This window comes from Cervus canadensis, chromosome 30 (assembly GCF_019320065.1).
Source record: "Cervus canadensis isolate Bull #8, Minnesota chromosome 30, ASM1932006v1, whole genome shotgun sequence".
Lineage (NCBI taxonomy): Eukaryota > Metazoa > Chordata > Mammalia > Artiodactyla > Cervidae > Cervus > Cervus canadensis.
The window spans coordinates 3,407,400-3,434,467 of record NC_057415.1 but is presented as its reverse complement, the minus strand read 5'-3'; the positions used below and the strand labels follow the sequence as shown (position 1 = coordinate 3,434,467).

At 50.9% G+C, this 27,068-nt stretch overlaps 2 protein-coding genes across 2 annotated transcripts in view; one reads left to right on the top strand and one right to left on the bottom strand.

Moving 5' to 3' along the window:
• Positions 1 to 27,068, bottom strand: part of LOC122431618 — a 636,199-nt gene that overhangs the window by 539,764 nt on the left and 69,367 nt on the right. The gene's annotated exons all lie outside the window — the stretch shown is intronic.
• Positions 11,170 to 26,658, top strand: LOC122431619 (liprin-alpha-1-like). The gene is made up of 9 exons (XM_043452862.1): positions 11,170 to 11,223; positions 17,060 to 17,161; positions 17,632 to 17,796; positions 18,448 to 18,617; positions 20,415 to 20,646; positions 22,707 to 22,736; positions 25,346 to 25,497; positions 26,336 to 26,505; positions 26,618 to 26,658. The coding sequence occupies exons 3-9, from the start codon at positions 17,686 to 17,688 to the stop codon at positions 26,656 to 26,658; spliced, it is 906 nt and encodes a 301-aa protein (XP_043308797.1). The 5' UTR covers positions 11,170 to 11,223; positions 17,060 to 17,161; positions 17,632 to 17,685.

Below are 27,068 nucleotides of genomic sequence, written 5' to 3'. Positions count from 1 at the left end.
GAGACCCGCACACACACTGGGTGCCCCGGGCCAGGCACCCAGCAGAGCGGGGACTGGTGGGTCTGGAAGAATCGTGCTCATAACTTCGCATACAGAACGGATGGAGGCTGAGCCTGGCCGACTGGCTGTGACCAGAGGTGACCCACTTGCCCCCCACCCTCCTCCAGGCACCGTGGGCCCAGAGGAACTCAGCCTAAAAATTGCTTCCCCAGCCACCCACAAGAGGGGCCCTCGTTATCGAATTATGATCTGACAGCTTGATCCAGAAGACGGCCCCCTAAGTCAGTTTCACACATCAGGGTCCAGGAGGGGTGTCATGTCAGAGACCCCTGGGACAGCAGAGAGGATGGAAATGGTGGGAGAAGGGTCCTGGAGGCAGGCGGCCCAGGCCTTCCTTCTGCAGGAGCGCCTCTTCCGCCCATCCCCCACTGCCCTGTCCCTCCGATGGCCAGGGTTCCCAGGAAACGGACAAGAGCAGCTTGTGGGCCAACATGTTTCCTTGTACCTGAAATCCATCAGCATTTTTCAAGTCCAACCTCAAAGCCAGGGCATTATTTATGTCCAGTGGTCATTGCCGAGAAGGCCACACAGGAAAATCCCAGCTGTGTACCAGAGGTGACAGAGGCCCGCACTGCCCTGATGTTGAGCTTGACTCCGGTTTTGGCAGAATTGTTAAGGCTGCAGACACGTGAACCGTACAAGGTCAGTTTGCTTTCATGTGGCCGTTCGGGGCTCGCCACCATACCCCAAGGCTGGCGGGCTGCAGTTTCTCCCCGTTCCTCCCCGGAGATGGTGTGAGCCACAGCGGCATCTCTTTCCTGGTTTTGTGGATGTTGGTTTTAGAAAAGCAAGCGAGGAGCTGCCTGTTGGAGGATGGGAGCTGCCTCAACACCAGACTCTAGGACCCCCGGGTAGGCGGTGAGGGTACCTGAGCTCCCAGGCCGGCTCAGACCCCGCCCAGCCACTCTGAGGCCACGGGTGTGGGTCCAGACCCAGCCCGGCCACTTCCTGGGGGCTGAGCAGCCTCAGGCAAGTGGTTTCCCCACTCGGGACCTCAGTTTTTCTGTCTGAGGAATGGAGGTGATGGCACATCCTCCCTGCTGGGGGTGGGCAGGGCTGCCGTGGACACGGGGTTGGGGGAAGGGCATGTTTCTTGCCGTTTCCAGTTGAGGCCTTGTGGGCATGAGCTGGTGTCCGAGTGCGTTCCCAGACTTGGCTCAGTGTGGTGATGAGCATGGAGTTGGGGGGCGGTGGTCCCTCCTCATAGCCTGGACATCGGGGTGGGGGTTCTCGACTTTGAGGCACCTGAAGTCTAATTTCAGCAGCTCCATATGTAAGGACAGTGCAGCACCAGATGTTCTCAGGGACTTGTCGTCCCGGACGCAGACCCCCATCCCCACCCCACCCTGTGTGGGCATCCTGACCCGGATTGTGGTACAGGGGTCAGATCCCTTTACCGAGGGAAGGAACTGAGGCTCTGAGAGGCGGGGCAAGGAGATCCAGGGCCTTGGGCCCCACAGGGGCAGAGCCAGCACTTGAACCTGGGTGCTGGGTCCTCACGTGAGACTCTGCCCTGAACCGTGAAAACTGGACTGTAGAGAGGGCTGAGTGCCAAAGAATTGATGCTTTTGAACTGTGGTGTTGGAGAAGACTCTTGAGAGTCTCTTGGACTGCAAGGACATCAAACCAGTCAATCCTAAAGGAAATCAACCCTGAATATTCACTGGAAGGACTGATGCCTGAAGCTGAAGCTCCAATACTTTGACCAACTGATGTGAAGAGCTGACTCATTGGAAAAGACCCTGATGCTGGGAAAGATTGAGGGCAGGAGGAAAAGGGGGCGTCAGAGGATGAGATGGTTGGATGGCATCACTGACTCCATGGACATGAGTTTGAGTAAGCTCTGGGAGATGGTGAAGGACAGGGAAGCCTGGTGTGTTGCATCGATGGAGTCTCAAAGAGTCGGACGTGACTTAGTGACTGAACAACAACAAAATGTGGTCTTCAGCCCCCATCTCACTCCTACCCCCAGGCTCAGTGCCTCTGCCATGAGCCTCTTCTACAGTGAGGTGTCAGGGGCCGTTGTCTAGTCCCAAAGCTATTCATATTTATATTCATAATTGCACCATTACACATTCACTTCTTTGGCCCTAAAGTTTTTATGTCTCTTGAGTCTTAAGCACTAAGGCTTTTATACACCCCACCTGGCTTCCTTTGGGCCTCTCTTGGTTTTATGGAAGTGTACTTGTTATAAAGTGAATTCTGGACATGTTTTAAGACTCTTGTCTTTAAAGTTCGTCAAGGACAGCTCCGCCCGGGTCCCAGGTAGTCGGGCTGAAATCTGTGCCCTTCAGGTTGCGGTTCTGACGTCCTCCCATGTCTCTAGGCCGGCTGTGTGCCAGAGTCAGCTCTTTCTGGCTCCTCGGGAACTCTGCCAGCCAGGTGTAAACCCTTTAGTACATGAATCAGGCCACGGCGGGAGTATTTACACCGTGGAAATTGGCACATGATCCAGCTACAGATCAGGGTTGGGTTTTCTTCCTGGAGAGCAGGGGGTGGGCAGGGGGCTGCATACGTTATCAGCTTGCTCCTGCTCTGTGCCCACGTGTCTCCCTTTCCTGAAGAGGTCAAGGGTCTTCTAAAGTGTCTACTATTTTTGCTTCTCGTTATGACACTTTTTTATTTCTGCACGTTCTGTTTGGTTCTTTTCTAAGTTGGCTGTGTCATTTTTTTTTAATGGTTTCCTGTCCTTTGAAGGACCTTTCTATCTTGAGGGTTATTTCTGTAAACGAGGAGAGCTTAACCAGTTTATTAGATTTATTATCCATCTAATCCTCTCAGGATCCCAAAGTTGAAGGGGTCACTTCTGCTGGTTCTCCTCTAGCCGTCTTTCATCCTGGTGGTCCTGGCACTTTCCCCACTGGCCACCACCCTTCCACAACCCGTGGGGTAGTTCCCAAGCCTGGGAAGAAGGTGCCCTTATCCAGAAAGACTTGGCACTTGCATTCTCCACTCATCTGAGGGCGTTATGGATAGGAACACATTGAGCCAAGGTCACAGGCTGACATGCCTGGACTCACTGGGGTCCTCACCCGTTCCTTGTCCTACTTGGCACCAGCACCACCTTCCTTGTAATTCTCGGGTCTGGAGGAGGGAGGCCCTTTCTGAGTCACCTGAAAGTGTCGTCTCCTGGGAGTCCAAATCCATCTGGAGGGAAGGGTCTTCTGTTAGACTCCCCATCTGGGCAGTTGCTCCTCTGGGTCTTCTCAGGTCTTCGGCAACTTTAGTGAGTGACACTATTTTTTTTTTAATTGTTTTCCACGAGAGGCTGGATCTGAGTAATTTACCAACTCATCATCAATGTAGGCCTGTGAATGAATACATGTCTTTTATTCCTTCAACAAGCCAGGCCTTGGGAGCCAGACCCTGTGCCAAGAGCTGAGGGGTAAATCCGCCCCAACCAGTCCTGCGGCCCCAGCTCGTTCAGACAGCACGTTCTGCGTCCAGGCTCACTGGAGACAGTCAGGGTACCATGTCCAGGATGTGTCGAAGGCATGCTTATGCCAGCGCCCCATGTGACCGCGCCCGAGTAACTGCAGCAGCTCCTCCCGGGCGGTGCAGATGTGGTCAGCAGGAACCACGGTGCAGAAATGCCTCCCTGCCGACCCTTGCCCAGGGACTGAGCACTTTCCTGTCCCCTCTGGGAGCCGTCCAGGTGGAGGGAGGACGTGAGCAAGGCAGGGTCAGACCCCAGTGGTGGTCCCAGCCTGCCCCCTCGTCCACGAGTATTAAAGTGAACCCGGTGATGCGGCCAGAGGTCGGGGAAAGACCGCAGGGGGACTGTCCCCCCGGCCCTCCTGGATCACTCAGCAGATATCATCAAGCCAGACTCTCGTGAGATGACACGTTCAGGTGACCGAGAAAGGGTCGCTGTCTTCCACCTCGGAGACTGGACGGAGGGCGGTCCTGGTGCCGATCAGGAGAAGGAGGATGAGGCTCACCCCGCGCCAGATGCTGTCCCTCCTGGGGGCACGTCGGTCACCTGAGCAGACCGATCCAGCCTGGAACCAGCCTTCCAGGTCACACCCACACGGGACCCCGGTGCCAACAGGAAGAGCAGGCAGGCCCCAGGGCTGCCAAGAGTGCGCCCGGTCATTAGGGACTGACTGGGCATCACGTGCCTTGAGCACATTCGAGGCGAACACGACCCCTCCCACAGAGCAGCCGTGGCCTCAGAGGCCCTCCCGCGGTGGGGTTATCCTTGGTGCTGAGGAAGCCGAGGGCACAGAGGGGGAAGTGGTCAGATGTCCAGCCCAGGCCTCCCAACGGTGCTCTGGAGCCGTCTGTGTGTCCCTGCCGTGTACACACGCTCCCCACAGCTGGACCGTGAGCCGGGGAGGGGTGCACACAGGATGCCGTGGAGGCCCCCAGCACCCTCGGGCCTCAGCTCTCGGCACCCCCTAATTCCCTGATGGCAGTGAGGGGGCCCTCTGGGGTGGGCGGCAGCTGTGGGGTCAGGGTGGGCTGGGGAGGTGTGCTGCCCGGAAGCCCTCTGGGGGCAGCTAGGGACCCCATGCTCAGTCTCGCTGAGGCCAACCTTACAACAACCTCAGAGCCTGCCCTTAAGCGGAGACGGGTGACCATGATATACAACACACAGGCTCAGGCAGCCGAGGGGACGAAGAGGGGCCCTGGCGTCCTCGACCACCAGGAATCCCTCACGGGGACGTCTTTGCTTGTTCTGTGATTCCCTTCTTCCTTCTCAAAGGAAAGAGCCGGGAACGACTGTGGTGGGGTCTCCGTTCCTGTGAGTTGAGCTGGGAGTGGAGGTTTAACCCCGTCCAGTCTGTGCTGGGCAAGCCTCCCCGAACACTCCCCACCTTGGACGGCACAGTCCGGGTCACTCTTCTGGGCCTTCTTGGCTCTTTAGCAACATTAGGTGTGACATTTGTTTTATTTCTTGTCTTTGTCCAGTCTTTGGTGGCAGTCCATTGCAAGGACCCTGACTCTGTCCCTTCCCCGAGCCCCTTGGCTCTCCACACGTCCATGCCAAGGCTCAAGGCCCCTGCCGTTCTGTGGCCTCCAGACTCCCCACCCAAGGGGCCGGTCTGGACAGAAGCCTCCGCTCTGGGGCATCTGGCTCGGGGAGCGGACTGGCGTCTCTCGGTTTCTTCCCATCGGGAGCAGACTGCTGTCAGGCTGGCCCCAGGGTTTAAAACCTCCCATGTGTGTAAGAACGAGGACATCCCGTGTGTTCACCGAGTCCCACGACCCTTTCCCGATCCTGCCAGCTGTTTTTCTGGGAGGGACCCTGTCGCTGACATAAACAGCAGAGCGTGTTTCCCAGCGATGCCTACCCAGCACTGCTTCTTGACCACCATCGAGAGAAATCTCCACGGACTCGGGGGAATGTAGTTTGGGTCTTTGCGTGCGGCTGAGCAGAGCACAAAAAAAGAAACCTGGGCTCTAACAGGAAAGACGGGGTTGGCCTTATGGGGCCATCGGCGGTCATTCCTAGCGCCCCGTGTGGTCAGCCCCTCCCAGGAGCCCCCAGGCTAGAGGCTTTGGTGCCCCAGGACTTCCTAGGGCAGGTGAAGCATCTTCCAGCTTCTTTGCAAAGAGAGTCTGTGCAGGGGTGGTCTTAGAGGCCTCAAGGTCATGGAGAGGCAGCAAGCCTCAGCCACCGGGTTGGGCGGGGGTGCTGAGAGCACCAGGAACTCCCCCCACCTGTGAAGCAAGTCACGAATGGCGAATTTTGCAGAGGCGCAAAAGGTGGGCTCACAGAGGCTGAGTAATTCTCAGAGACAACACAGGAGCAGACTGACTGCGACCCAGGTCGCTGAAACCACGGCTCCCTCCTGTGCTCTTCTGACCAGCCCCTTGAGGGCAGCAGGACGATCTGGGCTCCCCTGGCCTGAGCCCCCGGGCCTGCCTCCCCTTGTCCATGATGGGATGTGTGCATTCCCAAATGCACGCGCTGTATCCCCCAACCCTGGGCCGTCATGGCAGGCTCCAGGCTCCCTGCAGGTGAGCCCCACGCCCTCCAGCACACCTCTGAGCCCTGCTTATCTGGTCGTTGTGCCCGAGGGTCCTGATCCTAACTGTCTTCTTGAGGCAGCCTCGGGACTGAGGTCCTAGAGTCCTGCTTCTTCGAAGCTCCGTGCACCAAGCCCAGTGAGGCTTCCTGACAAGTATGGTGTCTTCATGTGGCTTCATGACAAGTATGGTGGGCTGAGTGGTGGCCCTGAAAGCCGTCTATCCTTCTGCAGCCTGCAAAGGTGACTTATTCCGATGAAAGTTCTCAGCAGATGGAAGTAAGTTACTGACCTCTGCACCAGATCACCTGGGATGCTTCTGGACCCTAAATTTAATGACAGGTGTCTTTGGAAGAGAAGAGGGGGTGATCTGAAGCACAGAGCCACCCAGGGCAGAAGGTTTGTGCAGATAGATGCAGGGGTGATGTGGCCACAAGCCCAGGGAGGCCTGGGGACCCCACGGGCTGGACCAGGCCAGAGGGACCCTCCCCTGGAGCCTCTCGAGGGAGTTCAGCCCTGCCCACACGTTGGTCACAGGTTTCTGACGGTGGAACTTGGGGAGAATGAATTTGTGTTAAAGCTGTCCAGTCTGTGGCCAGTGGCTGTAGCCGCCCCTGGACACGGAGAGTGAACTTGCCGCCTCCGAGGTGAGAACAGTGACAGGACCTGCCATCCCCCCCCCCCGCCATACGCACACAACCTTGTCATGATGTTAAATGAGTTCATACGCACAGAGGCCTGAATCAGGGACTGACACTTGGATCTCAGCCCCCTTCACCTCCTCCTTGTCGTCGTCATCACTGTCATTGTTAGGGCCCTCATCCACTCATTCAGTGGACACGTGGTGCTCCTGCACGGCCCTGATGTGGGCAGCGAGGCCAGCGACCTGGGAGGCTCCACACAGGCCTCACCCTGCCTGCTGGGGCCGCGTGGACAAGGCCTGTGCAGTGACACGGAGGCCCCAGGAGAGGCTGGATCCTCCGGTCATGGGAGGAACGGGGGCCTCCGCATCAGAGGTGGAGGGGTGATCCGGGGTCATCCAGGCGGGTGCAGCCCTTCACTAAAAGTGGGGGAAGAACCCCACGTGGCACCCGGTGTCCAGGAGGCTCCCCTGTATGTCATTTAACTTCCCAATGTCTGGGGAGGTTTTTCTAGTGACCCTTTTATGATTCCTAGCTTAATTCCATGAAGAGCCCCATCTTAGTCTTTTTGGGCTACTGTTACAAATACCATAGACTAGCTGCTAAACAACAGAAAGTTGTTTCTTATAGTACTGCAGGCTGGGAAGTCCCAAGATCACCAGCAGGTGCCACGTCTGGTGAGGCCTGTTTCCTGGTTCCTAGACTGCCTGCTTCTCTCTGTCCTCCCAGCACGGGGGACCATTCCCTCCTGACCTGACGCCTCCCAGAACCCGTGCCTCCTAGTATCATCTCCACATGCAGGGTGAAGTTTGAGGGCACATAAATCGTCATCCCATTGCAATCCCTAAGTATACCCTGCATTATTTCAGTCCTTTGAAATAATTCAACCTTTCCTAATGGCCCAATATATATTCATTTTCTTATATGTTCCTTGGGCTCTAGAAAATAATATGTATCAGGGGGAATGCAGTGTTTTCGTGCATATCAGTTAGGTCAGGTTTGTCAATTCAGATTTCGGTAGCCACGTTGAGTAAGCAGAAGTAGGTGAAATTATCTGTAATATATTTTATTTTATCACACCCAAAAGATTATCATTTCAGTGTATAATCAACATGATAAAACCTAACGAAATATTTTCTTTTCTTTTTTTCATGCTACGTCTTTAAACTCCAGTGTGTGTTTCACGCTTGCAGCACATCGCATTGTAGAGCCAGCCGCATTTCAGGTACTTCATGGGTGCAGGTGACTATGTCCCAGGGAGCCCAGTTCCATGACAGATGTGTCTTTATCGTCTCCCACTGCGATTATAAACTTGGCTGTTAGTCCTTTTCTCTTTCTGTCAGTATTTATGTATTGATATTTTGAGGTTATATTATTCAGTTCAGTTCAGTTACTCAGTCGTCTCTGACTCTTTGCGACCCCATGAGTCACAGCACGCCAGGCCTCCCTCTCCATCACCAACTTCCCGAATTTACACAAACTCATGGCCATCGAGTCAGTGATGCCATCCAGACATCTCATCCTCTGTCGTCCCCTTCTCCTCCTGCCCCCAATCCCTCCCAGTATCAGGGTCTTTTCCAATGAGTCAACTCTTTGCATGAGGTGGCCAAAGTACTGGAGTTTCAGCTTCAGCATCAGTCCTTCCAGTGAACACCCAGGACTGATCTCCTTCAGGATGGACTGGTTGAATCTCCTTGTAGCCAAGGGACTCTCAAGAGTCTTTGCCAACACCACAGTTCAAAAGCATCAATTCTTCAGTGCTCAGCTTTCTTCACAGTCCAACTCTCACATCCATACATGACCACTGGAAAAACCATAGCCTTGTCTAGATGGACCTTTGTTGGCAAAGTAATGGCTCTGCTTTGTAATATGTTGTCTAGGTTGGTCACAACTTTCCACCCAAGGAGTAAGCGTCCTTTAATTTCATGGTTGCAGTCACCATCTGCAGTGATATTGGAGCCCAGAAAAATAAAGTCTGACACTGCTTCCACTGGTTCCCCATCTATTTCCCATGAAGTAAATGGACTGAATGCCATGATCTTACTTTTCTGAATGTTGAGCTTTCAGCCAACATTTTCACTCTCCTCTTTCACTTTCATCCAGAGGCTCTTTAGTTCCTCTTCACTTTCTGCATTAAGGGCAGTGTCATCTGCATATCTGAGGTTATTGATATTTCTCCCGGCAATCTTGATTCCAGCCTGTGCTTCTTTCAGCCAAGCGTTTCTCATGGTGTACTCTGCATATAAGTTAAATAAGCAGGGTGACAATATACAGCCTTGACATACTCCTTTTCCTATTTGGAACCAGTCTGTTGTTCCATATCCAGTTCTAACTGTTGCTTCCTGACCTGGATACAGGTTTCTCAGGAGGTAGGTCAGGTGATTTGGTATTCCCATCTCTTTCAGAATTCTCCACAGTCTCTTGTGATCCACACAGTCAAAGGCTTTGGCATAGTCAATAAAGCAGAAACAGATGTTTTTCTGGAACTCCCTTGCTTTTTCAATGATCCAGAGGATGTTGGCAATTTGATCTCTGGTTCCCTTGCCTTTTCTAAAACCAACTTGAATATCTGGAATTTCACGGTTCACGTATTGCTGAAGCCTGGCTTGGAGAATTTTGAGCATTACTTTACTAGCGTGTGAGATGAGTGCAATCGTGCGATAGTTTGAGCATTCTTTGGGATTGCCTTTCTTTGGGATTGGAATGAAAACGGACCTTTTCCAGTCCTGTGGCCACTGCTGAGTTTTCCAAATTTGCTGGCATATTGAGTGCAGCACTTTCACAGCATCATCTTCCAGTATTTGAAATAGCCCAACTGGAATTCCGTCACCTCCACTAGCTTTGTTCATAGTGATGCTTTCTAAGGCCCACCTGACTTCACATTCCAGGATGTCTGGCTCTAGGTGAGCGATCACACCATGGTGATCATCTGGGTCGTGAAGATCTTTTTTGTACAGTGCTTCTGTGTATTCTTGCCACCTCTTCTTAATATCTTCTGCTTCTGCTAGGTCCAAACCATTTCTGTCCTTTATCGAACCCATCTTTGCATGAAATGTTCCCTTGGTATCTCTCATTTTCTTGAAGAGATCTCTAGTCTTTCCCATTCTGTTGTTTTCCTCTATTTCTTTGCATTGCTCACTGAGGAAGGCTTTCTTATCTCTCCTTGCTATTCTTTGGAACTCTGCATTCAAATGGGAACATCTTTCCTTTTCTCCTTTTTCACTTCTCTTCTTTTCACAGCTATTTGTAAGGCCTCCTCAGACAACCATTTTGCCTTTCTGCATTTCTTTTCCATGGGGATGGTCTTGATCCCTGTCTCCTGTACAGTGTCAGGAACCTCCATCCATAGTTCATCAGGCACTCTATCAGATCTAGTCCCTTCAATCTATTTCTCACTTCCACTATATAGCCATAAGGGATTTGATTTAGGTCATACCTGAATGGTCTAGTGGTTTTCCCTACTTTCTTCAATTTCACTCTGAATTTGGCAATAAGGAGTTCATGGTCTGAGCCACAGTCAGCTCCTGGTCTTGTTTTTGCTGACTGTACAGAGCTTCTCCATCTTTGGCTGCAAAGAATATAAACAATCTGATTTCAGTGTTGACCATCTGGTGATGTCCATGTGTAGACACTTCTCTTGTGTTGTTGGAAGAGGCTGTTTGCTGTGACCAGTGCCTTCTCTTGGCAGAACTCTATTAGCCTTTGCCCTGCTTCATTCCGTACTCCAAGGCCAAATTTGCCTGTTACTTCAGGTGTTTCTTGACTTCCTACTTTTGCATTCCAGTCCCCTATAATGAAAAGGACATCCTTTTTGGGTGTTAGTTCTAAAAGGTCTTCTGGGTCTACACAGAACCGTTCAACTTCAGCTTCTTCAACATTACTGGTTGGGGCATAGGTTTCGATTACCGTGATATTGAATGGTTTGCCTTGGAAACGAACAGAGATCATTCTGTCATGTTTGAGATTGCATCCAAGTGCTACATTTTGGACTCTTTTGTTGACCATGATGGCTACTCCATTTCTTCTAAGGGATTCCTGCCCACAGTAGTAGATATAATGGTCATCTGAGTTAAATTCACCCATTCCTGTCCATTTCAGTTTGCTGATTCCTAGAATGTTGACATTCACTCTTGCCATCTCCTGTTTGACCACTTCCAATTTGCCTTGATTCATGGACCTCACATTCCAGGTTCCTATGCAATATTGCTCTTTACAGCATCGGACCTTGCTTCTGTCACCAGTCACATCCACAACTGTGTCTTGTTTTTGCTTTGGCTCCATCCCTTCATTCTTTGTGGAGTTATTTCTCCACTGATCTCCAGTAGCATACTAGGCACCTACCGACCTGGGGAGTTCCTCTTTCAGTATCCTATCATTTTGCCTTTTCATACTGTTCATGGGGTTCTCACGGCAAGAATACTGAAGTGGTTTGCCATTCCCTTCTCCAGTGGACCACATTCTGTCACGAGGAGATACCCCTCGTCCGAGGTAAGGAGCAGCGGCTGCGCTTTGCTGGAGCAGCCATAAAGAGATACCCCACGTCCAAGGTAAGCGAAACCCAAGTAAGACGGTAGGTGTTGCGAGAGGGCATGAAAGGGCAGACACCCTGAAGCCATAATCAGAGAAAACTAGCCGATCTGATCACATGGACCACAGTCTTGTCTAACTCAATGAAACTACGCCGTGCTGTGTGGGGCCACCCAGGACGGACGGGTCATGGTGGAGAGGTTATGTTATTAGGGACAATCAAATTTAGAATCTTCATCTTCTTGCTGGACTGAATTTGTATCAGTATGAGATGCTCCTTTTTATTGCTAGTAATGCTTCTTACTTTAGACACTATTGGACAGTGATATTGCCACATCAGTTTTCTGTCCTTGTTTGCCTGGGTATCTTTTACTTTCACCTGTCTGTGGTCTTCCATCTTAACACGTACCTCTGTGAATAGTGTATGGTTTTAATTTTAATCAGTTTGACCCTTTTTATCTTTCAATGAGAGTATTTGCTCTGTTTATAATTTTGATATTTCAGTGTGTAGGTACCATGTTGCTGTTTGTTTTCTGCTCGTCCCACCTATTCTGTGTCCTTCTCTCGTGCCTTCTGTTAGAAGGATGAAGTGTTTTTCTAGGTCTGTACGCCTCTGTCAGGTGATCGGGTGTACATTCGCAGATACAGCGTGTGTTCTACATTCAAGTCTAACTTAGTATTTTTACTGCCTCCCTGACACGACTGTTTCCTCCTTGTCACTGTTATCCTTTAAAATTTTAGGTATATTTTTGGCATTATCATCATCGTAGAGTTAATATTTACCCTCACTGTTACCTCACTGTTGGTCTTTACTTGTTTTTTATACTTCCGTCAGAGACTACTTTTCTTTCTCCCAAAGAACTGCCTTAATATTTTTTAGTTTGTGTCTGTGGGTGATGAGCTGTCTCATTTCCATTTGCCCTAAAAGTCTTTATTTTGCTTTCACTTTGGAAGGGTGTTTTTGTTGGGTATAGAATTCCAGGTTGGTTGGTATTTGTTTTTCAGCATTTCACAGGCGCCAGTCCATTATCTCCTGACTTCCTTGTTCTTGAAATGTCAGCCCTCAGGGTTGCTGTGCCATTAAAAGCCTTGCCTTTTTCCTCTGAGTGCTTGAATATTTTCTTCTTGCCTTAGGCACCCGCAGAGCTGCTGAAACCAATGTGTGGTTTTCATTTTTGAGTCAATGGTCTGATTCTCCAGCCAACTCTTGCCCCCGCCCCTGTCAGTCAGTTCAGTCACTCCGTGTCTGACCCTTTGCGACCCCATGGACTGCAGCGCACCATGCCTCCCCGTCCATCACCAGCTCCTGGATCCTGCCCAAGCTCATGTCCATCGAGTCAGTGATGCCATCCAACCGTCTCATCCTCTGTCATCCCCTTCTCCTCCTGCCTTCAGTCTTCCCCAGCATCAGGTTCTTTTCCAAAGAGTCAGTTCTTCGTATCAGGTGGCCAAAGTATTGGAGCTTCAGCATCCGTCTTTCCAATGAATATTCAGGACTGATTTGCTTTAGGATGGACTGGTTGGATCTCCTTGCAGTCCACAGGGCTCTCAAGAGTCTTCTCCAACACCACAGTTCAGAAGCATCGATTCTTTGGCGTTCAGCCTTCTTCCCGGGCCAACTCTCACATCCATACATGACTACTGGAAAAACCATAGCTTTGACTAAATGAACCTTTGTCGGCAAAGTAATGTCTCTGCTTTTTAATGTGCTGTCTAGGTTGGTCATAGCTTTCCTTCCAAGGAGCTAGCGTCTTTTAATGTCACCATCTGCAGTCATTTGGGAGCCCAAGAAAATACAGTCTGTCACTGTTTCCATTGTTTCCCCATTTATTTGCCAGGAAGTGATGGAGCCAGATGGCATCACCTTCATTTTTTGAATGTTGAGTTTTATGCCAGCTTTCTCACTCTCCTCTTTCACTTTCATTAAGAGGCTCTTTAGTTTCAACCCCTGGAGGCATTTCTTATTCCCCTTTCTGTCTTTTCTCTCCCTTGAGGGGCCTCATTTATAGTTTTTAACAACATAGTTTAACAAGCGGGCTCCTTCCATATGTTCTAAACTTTTTTCCCTCTTATATATATATTTTTAACTGATCCATCCTTCAGTTCACTGATCCTCTCTTCAGCTGTGTCCAATTTGATGTTAAGACCAGAGACTGAGTTCTCAAATTCGGTCACTGTTATTTTAAAGTTCTAGCATCGGTTTTGATTCTCAGAAATTTTTCCTTTTGTCAGGTATATTTTTGAACTGGTGAAGTTTGCATCTGATACCTCTAGCATACCTGTGATATGCTGATATACAACTGACACCTCTGGATCTGTTTCACTTCTTTTTCTCTTGGTGCTGTTTGTTGTCACACCCTTTTTTGCTTCTTTGGTTGCATGTTGGACATTATGTTTGGAAAACCCTAGAGGTTCTGGTGATGCTGTCTTCTCCAGAGTTTCTTCTGATGCAGACCTCTAGTGGGGACAGAGCTCTCTGTTCACTCAGGGCCTGAGTGCCTTGAGGCTGGGGGGTCCTTGTAAGCTGAGTCTCAGCAGCCATCACCCACTTTCCCTCCCTGACCCCAGGGAGGAACCCTCCAGCATCTCCGTCTGGAAGTCTGGGGTGCCTCCCAGGGCCCCCCTTCTTGCCAGGTCCTGAAGCCCACCATCTGTCTTCTGAGCACCACGAGGTGATGGATACTCAGCGCTCAGCCGATTTGGGCAGAGTGTTGGGTACATTTTCTGTGCCTCCCTTTTCTTGGAGAGCTTGATCTCTAACATCCGGACTGACATGTCAGGCCTGCACTCGAATTTTTGTCTTCCCAGCCCAAGGGACCATCCAGAGCTGTGTTAGCCAGTCCCCTCTGCTTGACTTTCTCCCTGCCTTTTCTTCGCAGAGTCAGCTTTATTCAGATGCCCCGAGGGAAGGAGCAGCCCTCTCAGACTCCAGCTCCCTCACTGAGCTTTCCTTATTTTGATATCTTGGATTGTGACTGCCTAAGGACTCTTTACTGCCAAATTCAGACTTAAATTGAAGAAAGTAGGGAAAACCACTAGACCATTCAGGTATGACCTAAATCAAATCCCTTATGACTATATAGTGGAAGTGAGAAATAGATTGAAGGGACTAGATCTGATAGACAGAGTGCCTGATGAACTATGGATAGAGGTTCGTGACACTGTACAGGAGACAGGGATCAAGACCATCCCCATGGAAAAGAAATGCAGAAAGGCAAAATGGTTGTCTGAGGAGGCCTTACAAATAGCTGTGAAAAGAAGAGAAGTGAAAGCAAAGGAGAAAAGGAAAGATGTTCCCATTTGAATGCAGAGTTCCAAAGAATAGCAAGGAGAGATAAGAAAGCCTTCCTCAGTGAGCAATGCAAAGAAATAGAGGAAAACAACAGAATGGGAAAGACTAGAGATCTCTTCAAGAAAATGAGAGATACCAAGGGAACATTTGATGCAAAAATGGGTTCGATAAAGGACAGAAATGGTATGGACCCAGCAAAAGCAGAAGATATTAAGAAGAGGTGGCAAGAATACACAGAAGCACTGTACAAAAATGATCTTCACGACCCAGATAATCACCATGGTGTGATCGCTCACCTAGAGCCAGACATCCTAGAATGTGAAGTCAGGTGGGCCTTAGAAAGCATCACTATGAATGAACAAAGCTAGTGGAGGTGATGGAATTCCAGTTGGGCTATTTCAAATCCTGGAAGATGATGCTGTGAAAGTGCTGCACTCAATATGCCAGCAAATTTGGAAAACTCAGCAGTGGCCACAGGACTGGAAAAGGTCAGTTTTCATTCCAATCCCAAAGAAAGGCAATCCCAAAGAATGCTCAAACTACCGCATGTTTGCACTCATCTGACACGCTAGTAGATCCCTCATGGCTCAGATGGTAAAGTGTTTGTGTACAATACAGATGACCCGGGTTCGATCCCTGGGTTGGGAAGATCCCCTGGAGAAGTAAATGGCAATGACCAAGCTCAGGGTGAGAGTGAGGGGCAGCCAGCGCGGCAGCCAGCATCCTCACCGGGATGGGTTCTGGGGATGCTCTTGAGTTCAGGGGTGCCCTTGACGTCAGGGGTGCCCTTTCAGTAGCCTCACTGGAGGCTTGTTTCAGGGGTGGAGCGGGCAGAAGCCCCCTTAGAAGATGTGCTCATTCCTAGCGGTGGTGGTTTCTGAAGCAGTGTATACTGTTCGGTTCGACTGTGACCCAGTACATTGCAGGGTCATGTTTGACGTTGGGCCTGAGCGGTGGGCACGGCCTTCCTTCTCCCGCACCCCACACTCACCTGCCGTCTTTTCGGCAGCCCCTCCCCCCTCTCTGCACCCTTGATGGTGGGCCTGAGCCCAGCCCCCCTGTTACCACGGAGCCCCTTGTGACGGAGTGGGTTCCAGGTTCCGGGCTCCTGGGAGACGTGCTGGAGGCAGAGCCTTCGTGCCATTTCTTCTTGAGACACTGGTGCTGGTGGTCATAGTGTGAGAGAGCGGTGTGTGAGAGCGGTGTGTGAGAGAGCGGTGTGTGAGAGCGGTGTGTGAGAGCGGAGTGTGAGATCGGCGGTTGTAGTGTGAGATCGGTGGTGATAGCTCAGGTGCTGAGGTAACTGCCTGGGAAACAGCGGTTGCCCCCGAGTGGGGGGCTGCCCCCATCCACGAGGATGGGTCGCAGAAGGGCCTGCCTATGGGCGCTTTTCCAATGCTGCAACCCCAAGGCAAAGGCCAAGAAGACGAAGAAGTTGGCCTCGACCCAAGTCCTGGAGGCAGAGTGTCCTGAGGTGAGAGCAGCCAGGGACTGGGCCCGTCGGATTGGCCCTCACCTGATGAAGCGTTGGGGTTGTGTTTCATTTGTTAGCATGGCCATGGGCCCTGCCGGCCAGGGCGTTTTGGCCTTCGTGCGCAGGATCGACCCCAGCAGGTTGACTTTGTTAGAGGTTGTGCAGGTGCTGCGTGGAGGATGGGCGGGGGCCCCACAAGAAGGGATACAGTGGCTGGAACAGTCTCTGGGGCATCTGGATCGAGCTAGAGAGTCAGTCCTTGAAGGAGAGAGGCTAAGCCCCTTAATGTCTCCCGTCTTACAAAGCACAGACCAGTGTGTCCAGCATGTTAATAATGGGTACCTATTGCTTACGTGTGTAACATATACCCTCATGGCTTCACATGTCTACTACATGCCTCTTACAAGTGTTGGGCAGTGTTCTAGGTGCTGAATACCCAGTATGTAGTGGGGGATGTGTAAGCCAGGGTTTTTTTACTTGTGCAAAGAAAAATGGAAGAATGAATGTCTCGTTGTGGTTTGGTTTGAGCAAGTTCACCATGTGGATGGCCCCGCGTGCACACAAATTGTGATAAAATACATATAACACCAATTTAACATTTTAGCCAGTTTATTGAATGACTGGGTGATTTCAGTGGAGTCAGGCTAGCAGATGGCCTTGGTGTGCCATCAGCCTCTTTCCCAGAGGAACACTCCAAAACCTGGTGGCCTTGTAGATCTTCCCTTTCTTCTTCACTCTCCTCAGGGGTCCTAGGTCACTTGTCTGCGTGTCGTTTAAGAATCTGTTATCCATTTTGTTGTTTGGTTTATGTTTAGGAAAGTTTCTCAGACTTCCCTGGGTCTGGAGAAGGCAGGCTGGATTCCTGGTTCTCTTCTCCGCGTGCCTGCCAGGTCGAGGTGGAGGTTGAAGGCCAGTCTGAGTTGTGCTTGTCTGTGTGGTCTTGGGGTCAGCCAACCCCCTTTTCTCCGGAGGGGCAGGGAGATCCTTTGTGTGGAGCCTGGAGAGACTTGATAGGGTCAGCCTTCACGGTCTCGCTGTCTTTTTCACTTGTGTTTGCATTTAGTTACCTCCTCATTTAACTGTTTTCTAGGAGTTGGGAACATATAATGAAGAACTGAAGGTGTGCAGGGAGCAGCTTCTTGCCAGAGAAGAAGAAGTTGCTCAGCTGAGAGCAGAGAGGAACAACACCAGGGTCAGTAGGCGGAGTCTCCCGTGCTGACCTGTGCCCGCGGGGCTCACCGCTGGGCTCCGTGTTGCTGTCTTTAAAGTCTGTCTGGTTTTCAAGTCATTTTTCACATCTTCCCACTGGGCAGACCGAGGTGGATCAGCTTGGGGTTCTCATAGTTTGCTTCAAATTTATGATGAGAGCCAATGTAATTTTAGTACATTTGAGGGGGGAGTTCTCTTAACTTCCATTTTTGGCCATGCTACAGTTTATGTGGGATCTTAGATCCCGGACCAGGGATTAAAACCCATGAGCCCTGCAGAAGTGTGGAGTCTTAACTCCTCGGCCACTGGGGAAGTCCACTCTAACTTTAGACTGAACTGGCGGGATTCCGACGTGCCTTAGCATGGTTTTGACTTTAGCGTGAGGCTGAGAGGAGTTCTCGGCCCTGAATTCAAGTGTGAGGTTGAAGGTGCTCCTTTGACCCCTCCCTGCAGCTGCTGCTGGAACACCTGGAGCTCCTCGTTTCCCGGTATGTACCATCCCTCCGGATGACGGCGGACAAGCAGCAGGCGCAGTCCCCAGCCGGCATGATCAGCGAGGTGGAGGTGCTCAGGGCGCTGAAGTTTCTATTTGAGCACCACAAGGCCCTGGACGAGAAGGTACCAGCCACCCGGCCGGCCTGCATTTGTACACTTGCTGCCTGGTCAGGTGGATGATGCACGTATTTATGGAACTAGTTGACTTTTGAGCTTCTTGAATTCTTGTAAATACAGTTTTTCTGTAAGAAGTCAGAGTTTTATATGGTTTAACAGCATTGCCTGAGTACAGACTCAGCCTTATCCGAGTCTTATACAACCCTGTGGACTGTAGTCCAACACATCCTCTCTTCCTGCGACTTCCCAGGCAAGAATACTGGAGTGGGTGGCCATCTTCTACTCCAGGGGATCTTCCCGACCCCGGGATCCAACCTGCCCTCTCGAATTGGCAGGCGGATTCTTTACCACTGAGCCACCTGGGAAGCCCCCAGTTAAAAGTATTAGTTGGCATAAATGTCTCAAGATTTATTATCTTCTGGCTATCAATTTGCAATTAAAAACTGGGTAATAGAATGGTTTTAGGATAACATTTTTTCCCTCTCAAACTGAGAGTTTAAAGCTGTGAATAAGCAGATTCTCTTGACGTTGAGATCAATGAGAGACACTGGGTGTATTCTATTACAGTGGCCATGTCATCAGGTGAGTATACAGTAAGAAGTGCACTAACGTATATGCCCACATCAACACACAGTGACTCGGCCCCTTTTATTTCAGTTGAGACAGCAGGCCCGCGTGCCGGCCACCGTGGCCCAGGCCTTCGAAAGAGACGAAGGCGTGTCTGACGGCGAGGGCGATGGGGTCACCCTCCTCAGCTCGGCTGCTCAGCTGCCGCCCAGCGGGCAGATGCTTCAGGAGCAGCTGGACAGCATCAATGAAGAGATCCGGTGGGTGTGCCCGAACTCAGCTCCCCAGAAACTGGGCTTCTCCGAGGAGCTGTCTTCTCCTAGGAGAAGTCTGAGTGTTCCATGGTGAGAACACTGACTACAGGCCTGCTTCAAGGATTTTCGGTTCTGAGATCGCCCTTGATGAGAGAGCTGAGTCAGCCAGGGCGTTCTGTCCACAGCTGGTGTCAGCACTCTGTGGGCGGGGGGTGTTGTGGGGTGTCCCCCCCCAGCTCTGAGCCCCAAGGTGGGAGAGGTGCCGAGGTGGTGTCCTCTGTGGCCCGTGAACCCACCAGCACTGAGGGTTCACCCTCGTGTACCTCGGAGCCTCCCACGTTCTGGTGAAAAGCCACCTGGAACAGAAAAGCTGAGGTTTGGGGTTGGCAAATTCCCACTCAGATCTGCATTTCCCTTTTTAACTTAGCACAGTGTGAAGATTGGCTTGTTGTAAAACACTGGTCCAAGGACATGTGTTTGAGTTTTTCTCAACTCATCAGTATGTTTAAGATGTTTTCTTTAGACACCGTCTTGGCAGTTATAACAGTTTACAAAGCGGGATAGAATCCGAAGGCCCGCCTCGTGGTGAGCAGGGGGCCCTGGGTCTGGGTGCAGCCGGGTGGCCGGGGGCCCCGAGGCCTGCCTGGGCCACACCCGCACAGCCGTGCCTCCTGTCCTGAGGTTCCGTTCAGAGTGGCCGCGGGCCGGTGACCCTGTGCAGGACCCGGCAGAGCTGCTGCTCAGATTGTTCTCGTCACGTCAGCCCAGGCCGAGGTGCCCGTTCCTGTTGGCCGAGCGCGGGGGGTTCAGGCGGAAGGCAGGGGTGAGCGGCACAACCAGCAAACGCAGGTGGTGCCGCCTGCAGTTTTGGCGCCGACACAGACTGCTTTCTGGGCCGTGTTTGAGCACAGACGAGCTCAGAAAGGTTGTCTTTCCCCGTCCCAGCAGGAAATATGGAATGGTTACATATTAATGTTTCTATTTTTACAGCACGTTGTCAGGTAAAAGTGATTTTTCCTTATGCAATATGTTGACTTGATGTAAGTGGTAAATTCTGTCCTTCAACTTGTCACCAGTGAAAATCTTTCAGGACATATAAGTAGTGAAACTGGAGAGGTTACGACCTGCAAGAATCGTGTATCTTTTTTAAAAAATCATTTTATATGCATAATCTAGGATTTAAACTGCTATATAAAATCATCCATGACACATTAGGGGAGAAGAGCCGTCACCGTAAATTCTAGGTGAATGCGGCACATTGACATGAATCCAGAAACTCACACAAACCTGGGGGAGAACTTCATCAAGTGATGTGTTGGTACATATACACCCTTAAAAAAAAAAAGATCAACTCAGCACTTCATCTGGTCTGGAGACTTGTGTTTAGAAGGTCAAGCTTGTTCGTGAATCACTGTTTTGATGGTGCAGAGTTCCTGATTCCCAGTGGAAAAGACTCGAGGCTCTGACGTGCACCTCAGCCCTGAGAGCAGGGATGGTGAAGGTTGTCAGTTTCAGGTGTCTCCTCACGGGGAGAGAGTCGCCACCCAGGCCCCGTCAGAATGTTAGAGTAAATGAGTCAAATCAAACGTGAATGATCAGGGGCCAGTTTGTAAGACTCAATGCTAAGTTATACTAAGTTTGAGAATATTCAAAAGAGGGAAAGTCGAACCTTTTTGCTGCGATGTTAATTGAGCAACTGTTGCTGGAATTTGCTAATCATGACACAGAATGCAAGCCCAAATTTGTTGTCCAGACACATTCCTGTGCTGACAAAGGCAGGTGACGAGTTTTGCTCTCTCTTAGGTGGATCCAAGAAGAGAAGGAGACCACGGAGCAGCGGGCCAAGGAGACTGAGAGCAGGGTGGGCAAGGCGAGCTCAGGCAGCCTTCGTCGTTTTAAATCAGTGAGCTCCCTCGACCTGTATTTTGCCTCCTCGCTTGCCAGCTCCTGCCCGCCCAGCAGTGTGCCCGCCACGCCCCGAATGAGGCGTCGAAGGCCAGCGCGGAACATAGACCGGCTGGGCACCATGCCTCTGGTATGTGTCTGCCTCCTCCCTGCCGTGTCCCTCCTCCAGCACACTGGATTTCTTTTTTTGTTTGTTTTTGGTTTTTTTCTCTTTTTATCCAGAAGAAAATCAGGTACATTTGCCACACTCAGAGGTCTATGATTTTTAAAAGTACCTAGTCTTTAATCATTCCGTAATCGCACAGTGACCAGTTAGTATTGATATTTGGACCACCGGCTTAGCTCGTCATCATGAGCTCAGCCAGAGCCTGCCTCTGTAATGCTGGGCCTGGCCTGTGCTGGGCGCAGCAGCTGCAGAAAAGTTTCTGTTCTCAGGGAGCAGACAACTTTGTGAAAGTTCTCATGGCAGTTCTCATGGCGTGTGAAAACCGTGCAGCACATTTTCCACTGGGGATGCCTGGCTGCACGGTGCAGGGCATGCGGTGGGAAGAAAACCAAAAATCTAAACTGGTCTGCTTGCTGATGGACCTGGCCGCGCACTCAGGCCCGCTCTGCGTGTGAAACCAGGTTCAAAGCCCGGTGCCCCAGGGCCCCAGGGAAGAAGTCGGGCTTCCTCACTCTCCCGAGTCTGAAAACGGGATGACGACCTAGGGCTTTTGGTGACAGAGTGTGGGGCTCTAAAGCGCATGGTCCAGCTTTCTTGCGTGTGTAGCTTAGGTTTCTGAGTGCACTGCTGTTTATCCCATGAAATCACGTTTACAGCCCTCTGCTTTGTAACTGCACATGTATTATCACTTTTTTCTGTTACCACCCATTTCATGTTAGCTGCATTGTTAGTCAGCATATCATTAAATTAAGTGTGAATCATTTTAGATGCATGTGAAGTGGTAACTAGTCCATTTTGTGGTCTTTTGACACACTTTTTATAATTTGCGTCTTTGGCTAATTAGTTGATATTTAAAATTCTTGACGATTTCTCTGTGGTTTCATGCTTGATTTCTTTCCGAGTATTTGTAAAAGAACAGTTGTGTATATTTTGTCCTTGTTGTTGGAGTTCTCTGACGGTGTGTCTGCTTTCATCGTTGGTTTGGATTTCCTGTCTCATCCTGTTGTCTGTTTAGCCGTCGTCAATCCAGACCCCAGCCTCCCGTCCCCCCACCCCAGGCTGAAGTTTCCCCATCCATCTCCCCTCCCGTCCTCCCACTTGCTCTGGTCTCAGCAGTGCTGTGTCCACAGCGTGTGTCCCTTTAGTCGTGTTTGTGCTTTTCTTCATGGCTCATTAAATGGTGTTTTTCCCCCATAGCAGTAAGTTTGAATTATTGTATCACTATGCAGTTACAAGCATAATGTAGATGGATCATACACTACATAACCTGTGCAATTTATAAATGAGAGTATGCTTACATAAAGAAATGATCCTCTAAGTGTCGAATTAATGGGCTTTTGACACAATCTCCTTTCTGTGTTGGTGCTTGTATTTAAGACTGTAAATCTCATCAGCTTTTGCATGGTTAATGTCTCTACTAGACTCTTTTACAAAGTATCTTCTATGGTTCATCAAATGTGAAGACTCCACCTGCTATTATGCTAGCTTTCATTCTTACACATTTTCATAGGGTACGTGCTTTAATGAATTTATTTTCAGAAGTTTTAAATCAAATTCTAGGTAAGGATTTTACATTAATGTCCAATAGGTGGTGAGAAATGTTCAGTGTTAAAATAGGTATTTTGGTAACTTCCTCATCAGTTAAATTACTGTTTTAAAGTATAACATGTTTTTTATTAAGAGAAATAGGTTATAGAGAAGTTTGGCTGAGAACAGACAGCTGTTGAGGCCCTTTGATGTACAGGATGCTCTGCTTTAATAAATCACGATGTTGTATCAGACTCGTATCTTCCTGAGTAATAATTTATAGTGTTTCTCTAGTAAATCTTGAATAGCTTATTTAACTTCTGTGGTCAAAAAAAAAAATGTTCTGTTTCCAGCTACTGTTCTCTAAGTCTTAATGTCACTTATAGGTTTGCCATCATTTTTGCTTTCCTGTATTTGCCTATACTGATTCTTGAATTTTTAGCTTCAAAGTCACAATCAACCTGGTTTCTCTCCATTTCTTTGCATGCATCTATCAGCCTAGTGATTTAAGGAAGCATCGTCGAAAGGTAAACTATTTACTAATTTAGCATGGCTTTGTTTCTCTGTGAAGTGTTAAAGAGTGCTTATCGAGTCAGGTGACGGAACACTGTGTGGTTATGTACTGGTGAATAATTGACGTTTTAATGGAAGTTTTGAAACTGACCCACCACTTAAAATATGCTGATGGTTCTGTTGGAAAAAGGTCATTCGTTGAGACAATTGTAACAGTTTCCCTTTCTCCCACTTGTTTGCTTTCTAATCATCTCATGCTTATTTATAATAGACATAGTAGTATTTATTATTTTGAAAATTTTATTTCTTTGGCCATGTTGCACAGCTTATGGGATCTTAATTCCCCAATCAGGGATCAGACCGGTGTCCTGGCAGTGAAAGTGCCAGGTCCTAACGTCTGGACCACCATGGAATTTCCGCTTAGTGTTTTCTTAAAAGCAATGACTGAATCAGAGCCATAGGTATTAGACTTGGGGGAAGCCCTCTAATGACGGGGGTAGCAGTGTGCAGGAGACTCTGCCAGCCAGGTACCGTGTCGAGTGGTTTCCGAGCCTGTCATCTAATCCCGCAGACACCCAGGTGAGGTCCAGGCTGCAGTTATCCCCATTCAGCAGACGTGGACACTGAGGCTTAGAGAGGCCGGGCCCCGTGCCCAGGCTCACACACCCAGCAGTGCAGTGCGGACTCGTCTGATCAGAGCCTGGACACTTAACCGTGGGGCCGTCCAGCCCGCTTTCCTCCAGAGGCTCTCGTGTCCCTCACAGCGTCCCTGATGGAGGGAGCGGCAGGAGGGAGCTCGCTTCCTCTCCCCTCTGGTCCCTCGGATGAGCCCCTGTTGTTGGAGTCCAGTGCCCCGAGGGCTGGCCGTCCTTGTCCCTCTCCCGCTCCCAGCCCACTGACCGACCACTCCTGGGACCTTCCCGCAGGTCTCGGGCAGCCGCGCTCCAGTTCAGGCTGCTCAGTGCCTGGGAGCCCTTCTGCTGGGCACAGCGGAGCTGCTCCGTCAGCCTGGGGCTGGTGGCCTGCTCTGCCCTCCTGTTAAGTGAGGACACGGTCCTGCCCATCCTAGTTACGTGGGCACCAGCGGGGCAGGCTCCACCTGGGGGAGGGCGGGCTTCCCTCCCGGGTGAGGGCGGCCAGGCTGGGGGCCCAGAGCCCTTCCTCAGGAGGAGGCCCGGGGAAGGGGCTGGCCGCGGCCCCTGACTTTGAGGCAGGTGTTTGTCTCCCCTGAGTCCACAGTCAACCCAGGCGTGTCACTTCCCCGCTCTGTTCTGTGTTGTTTTCTGATTTTTATAAAGGCTTATTGCAACTTGAATTTGAGATTGACCCCTGTTCAGTTCTGTGGGGATAATTTCTAGCCTCTGTAGCCTTCTGTTGCCTGAGGGTTCTTGTTAGAGATCAGGGGAGGGTGCAGTTTATCCAGCCGCTGTTAAACGGGCTCAGCTGTATTTTGCACTAAGTCACTTTGTTGTCACCAAGCTTCTGTGGGGCTGCAGTGGATCAGTATTCTTTACAGAATCCCATTCAAAAGGCACAGGTTAGTTGGATAAAACAACACACTCATTGTTTATAAAATTACTTGCCGTGCAAGTTTCTATAGACTTCCCCTGGCTTAACCACAACCCAAATGTGTAAGTGAGACCTGTCTGGACCCTGAAGGGGTTAATCTGTTCCCCACACTGTTGCCACCACTGTCTTTCCTGTCCTCACACCCAGGACCAGCGGGAAAGCTGGGACTCCAGGAGCGATCATCTTTTTTTTTGTTGTTTTAGTTAGTTTATTTTTTAATTGAGGATAATTGCTTTACAGAATTTTGTTCTTTTCTGTCAAACCTCAACATGAATTAGCCCTAGGTATACATATACCTCTTCCCTTTTGAACCTCCCTCCCATTTCCCTCCCAATCCCACCGCTCTAGGTGGCTACAAGATCATCTCTTAGTGAAGACCTAGGGGTGCTTTATGTAGACCACAGTGAGTAAATTAAACTGGACTGCGTGTAAGCACTTCACTGTGTAGCCCCCGTCGTGTGTTACAGAGAAATACGAGCCAGACACATGGTGTTCGCATGCCGGGTTAGGTGCCTTTCCTGTGCTTCACTTGGTGTCACGGGTTCCAGTAACCTGCATCATCACTACAAATGATCTTGGGTGGTGGTACAAGCTGTTTCCTTTTCTCCTTCAAACAGAAAGGTCTGGAAGGCTTGCTGAGAGGTTCCTTACCCTTGCTCGTGGTGCTTCTGAGCAGCATCTGGCGATGAGCACAGTCCTTTCATCAGGGCAGTTGGTGCCATGCAGGGTTCATGGGGCTGGCGTCGCTCTGCTCTCCTGCCCGGCGGGGCCATCTGGTCACCGCATTCCAGGCAGGGCGGAGCCCCGCTGCAGGGAGGCTCCTGTCCGGGGTCTCTGCACTCAGTCAGGTGCTCTCACTGCCCCATGCCCCGCTTCTCTACAAGACAGTCCTTTAAGATGGCATTAAGCTAGTACAAGGCATTTTTTATACTTGGCGGATAGCATGGCTAATAGATTTTCAAATATGTTTGTGCTTATAATGTAAGGCCTGTATGATTGCCTTTTTTGACACAGTCTCTTGTTAGCCAATTTTACACTTAGCTCATTCCCTCAGATGCCAGCTCTACGGGAAGAGGTGCAAAATGACAAGACAACCATCACTTCTGAAACCTCGAGCCCTGCCTCGCCTGAGTCCCTTCGGCTGGAGCAGCTGCACACAAGGACGCTTCGCGCGGCCAGCCCCGAGGACGTCAGGGACGCCCGCAAGTAAGGGGCCTGTGCCCCTCGTCAGTTTCAGGAGCCCTGCGCCTCTTGTCTTGAAAGAGGTGGAAGAATGGTTTTAAAGGAATCGCACTGGATGCGGTGCCTGTGTTTAGTGGTGAACTTCAGATGCTGGGGGAGAAGAGCTCAGGGACCTCAGTGATTTTAGAAAATGTCCATCTCTGCGGATTGACTCCTGTGGGAGCTTTCTTCCTGCTCTTGCTAGAGGTCTGCCCGTCCGGGACGCGTTCCTGATGGTGATGGCCCCGTGCCTCTCAGGTTCGCTCTTGAGGGTCCCTCCCTTTTCCTCAAGGGTCTCCTCTCAGGAGACTCTGTCCCCTCCTGTGGCTGACACTGTCCTCATTCGACCACCACCTGCTGAACTCCCGGCCTGAGCCAGGAAGCCCCCGACGGAGGGCACGAGTGGTCTCCTGACCAGCAGCCCTGCACGGTGACTGTCGCTCTCCTGCCACGGCCGGGGACGGTCACCCTGCGGGAGGCGGGGGGAGCTGCCCAGAGCTGGGGAGCTCGACTTCTCTGGGAGCCTCGTCACCTGCCAAGCGGTGACCCTGAGGGAGGGTCGGAGCGCCCTCTGCACCGGCTGGCCTGGAGTCAAGCCCTCCTCGGGGGCAGCTCCAGTCAGAGACTCTCAGCTTCCCGGGGCCGATGTCTGTGGCCGGGAGCCCCCATTGGTCGTGTGCAGTGTGGTTGGTGAAGCAGATGCCACTGTCTGCTCAAGGTGGAGGCACGGGTGTTGCTGGTGGGCGGTTCTATCAGTCGGTCTTGGGGAGGGGTGTGTGTTTGCACGAGGGCGCTGGTTAAAGGGCGTTTTCTCTCCCCAAAGCTCGACGGACTCTCAGGACGGCCCCGGGGGCAACCCCAGCATCAACAGCAGCCAGGACTCCATGGACAAAGCCCCAAAGAAGAAGGGCATCAGGTGCTCCATCGGCCGCTTGTTTGGCAAGAAGGAAAGGGGCTGGCCTGGACACCCCGGCAAGGAGGCCTTAGGACCAGGTGGGTGCTTCCCCGTTCAGAGGAGGAGGGCCTGCAGGCATGTCCCTTCTGTGTCTCCCCCGCTGCCCCATGAGGCTCCTGTCACTCACGCTCGGGGTCCTCCTGGGAGCAGGAGCGGAGGAGGCGTCTGTCTTCTCGGTGGGTCCGAGATGATCGGATGAGTTAATGAGTGGGTGGGTGGGTGGATGGATGGATAGATTAGTGAGTGGATGGATTGATGAACCGATGGCTGGCTGGATGGGTGGATGGAATTTGTGAGTGGATGGATGGATGGATTAGTGAGTGGATGGATGGATGAACAGATGGCTGGCTGGATGGGTGGATGAACGGAGGATGGAATGAATAAAGCAGATGCTTATACTCCAGTGCTAGAAACATATTCTGTGAAGTTGATTGAGTAGGAGCTGGGCAATGATTATTTCCCCCAGAACACTGACAAGTGTTTGGAAACGGCCCAAGTGCTCATCAATGAGGGGTGAGGTACAATCTGTGGACACCCAGCAAGGAACAGCCCTCCTCCTCCTTCCTGCCACCTTCCCCGTCCCCAGGAGCTCTCAGGGTTT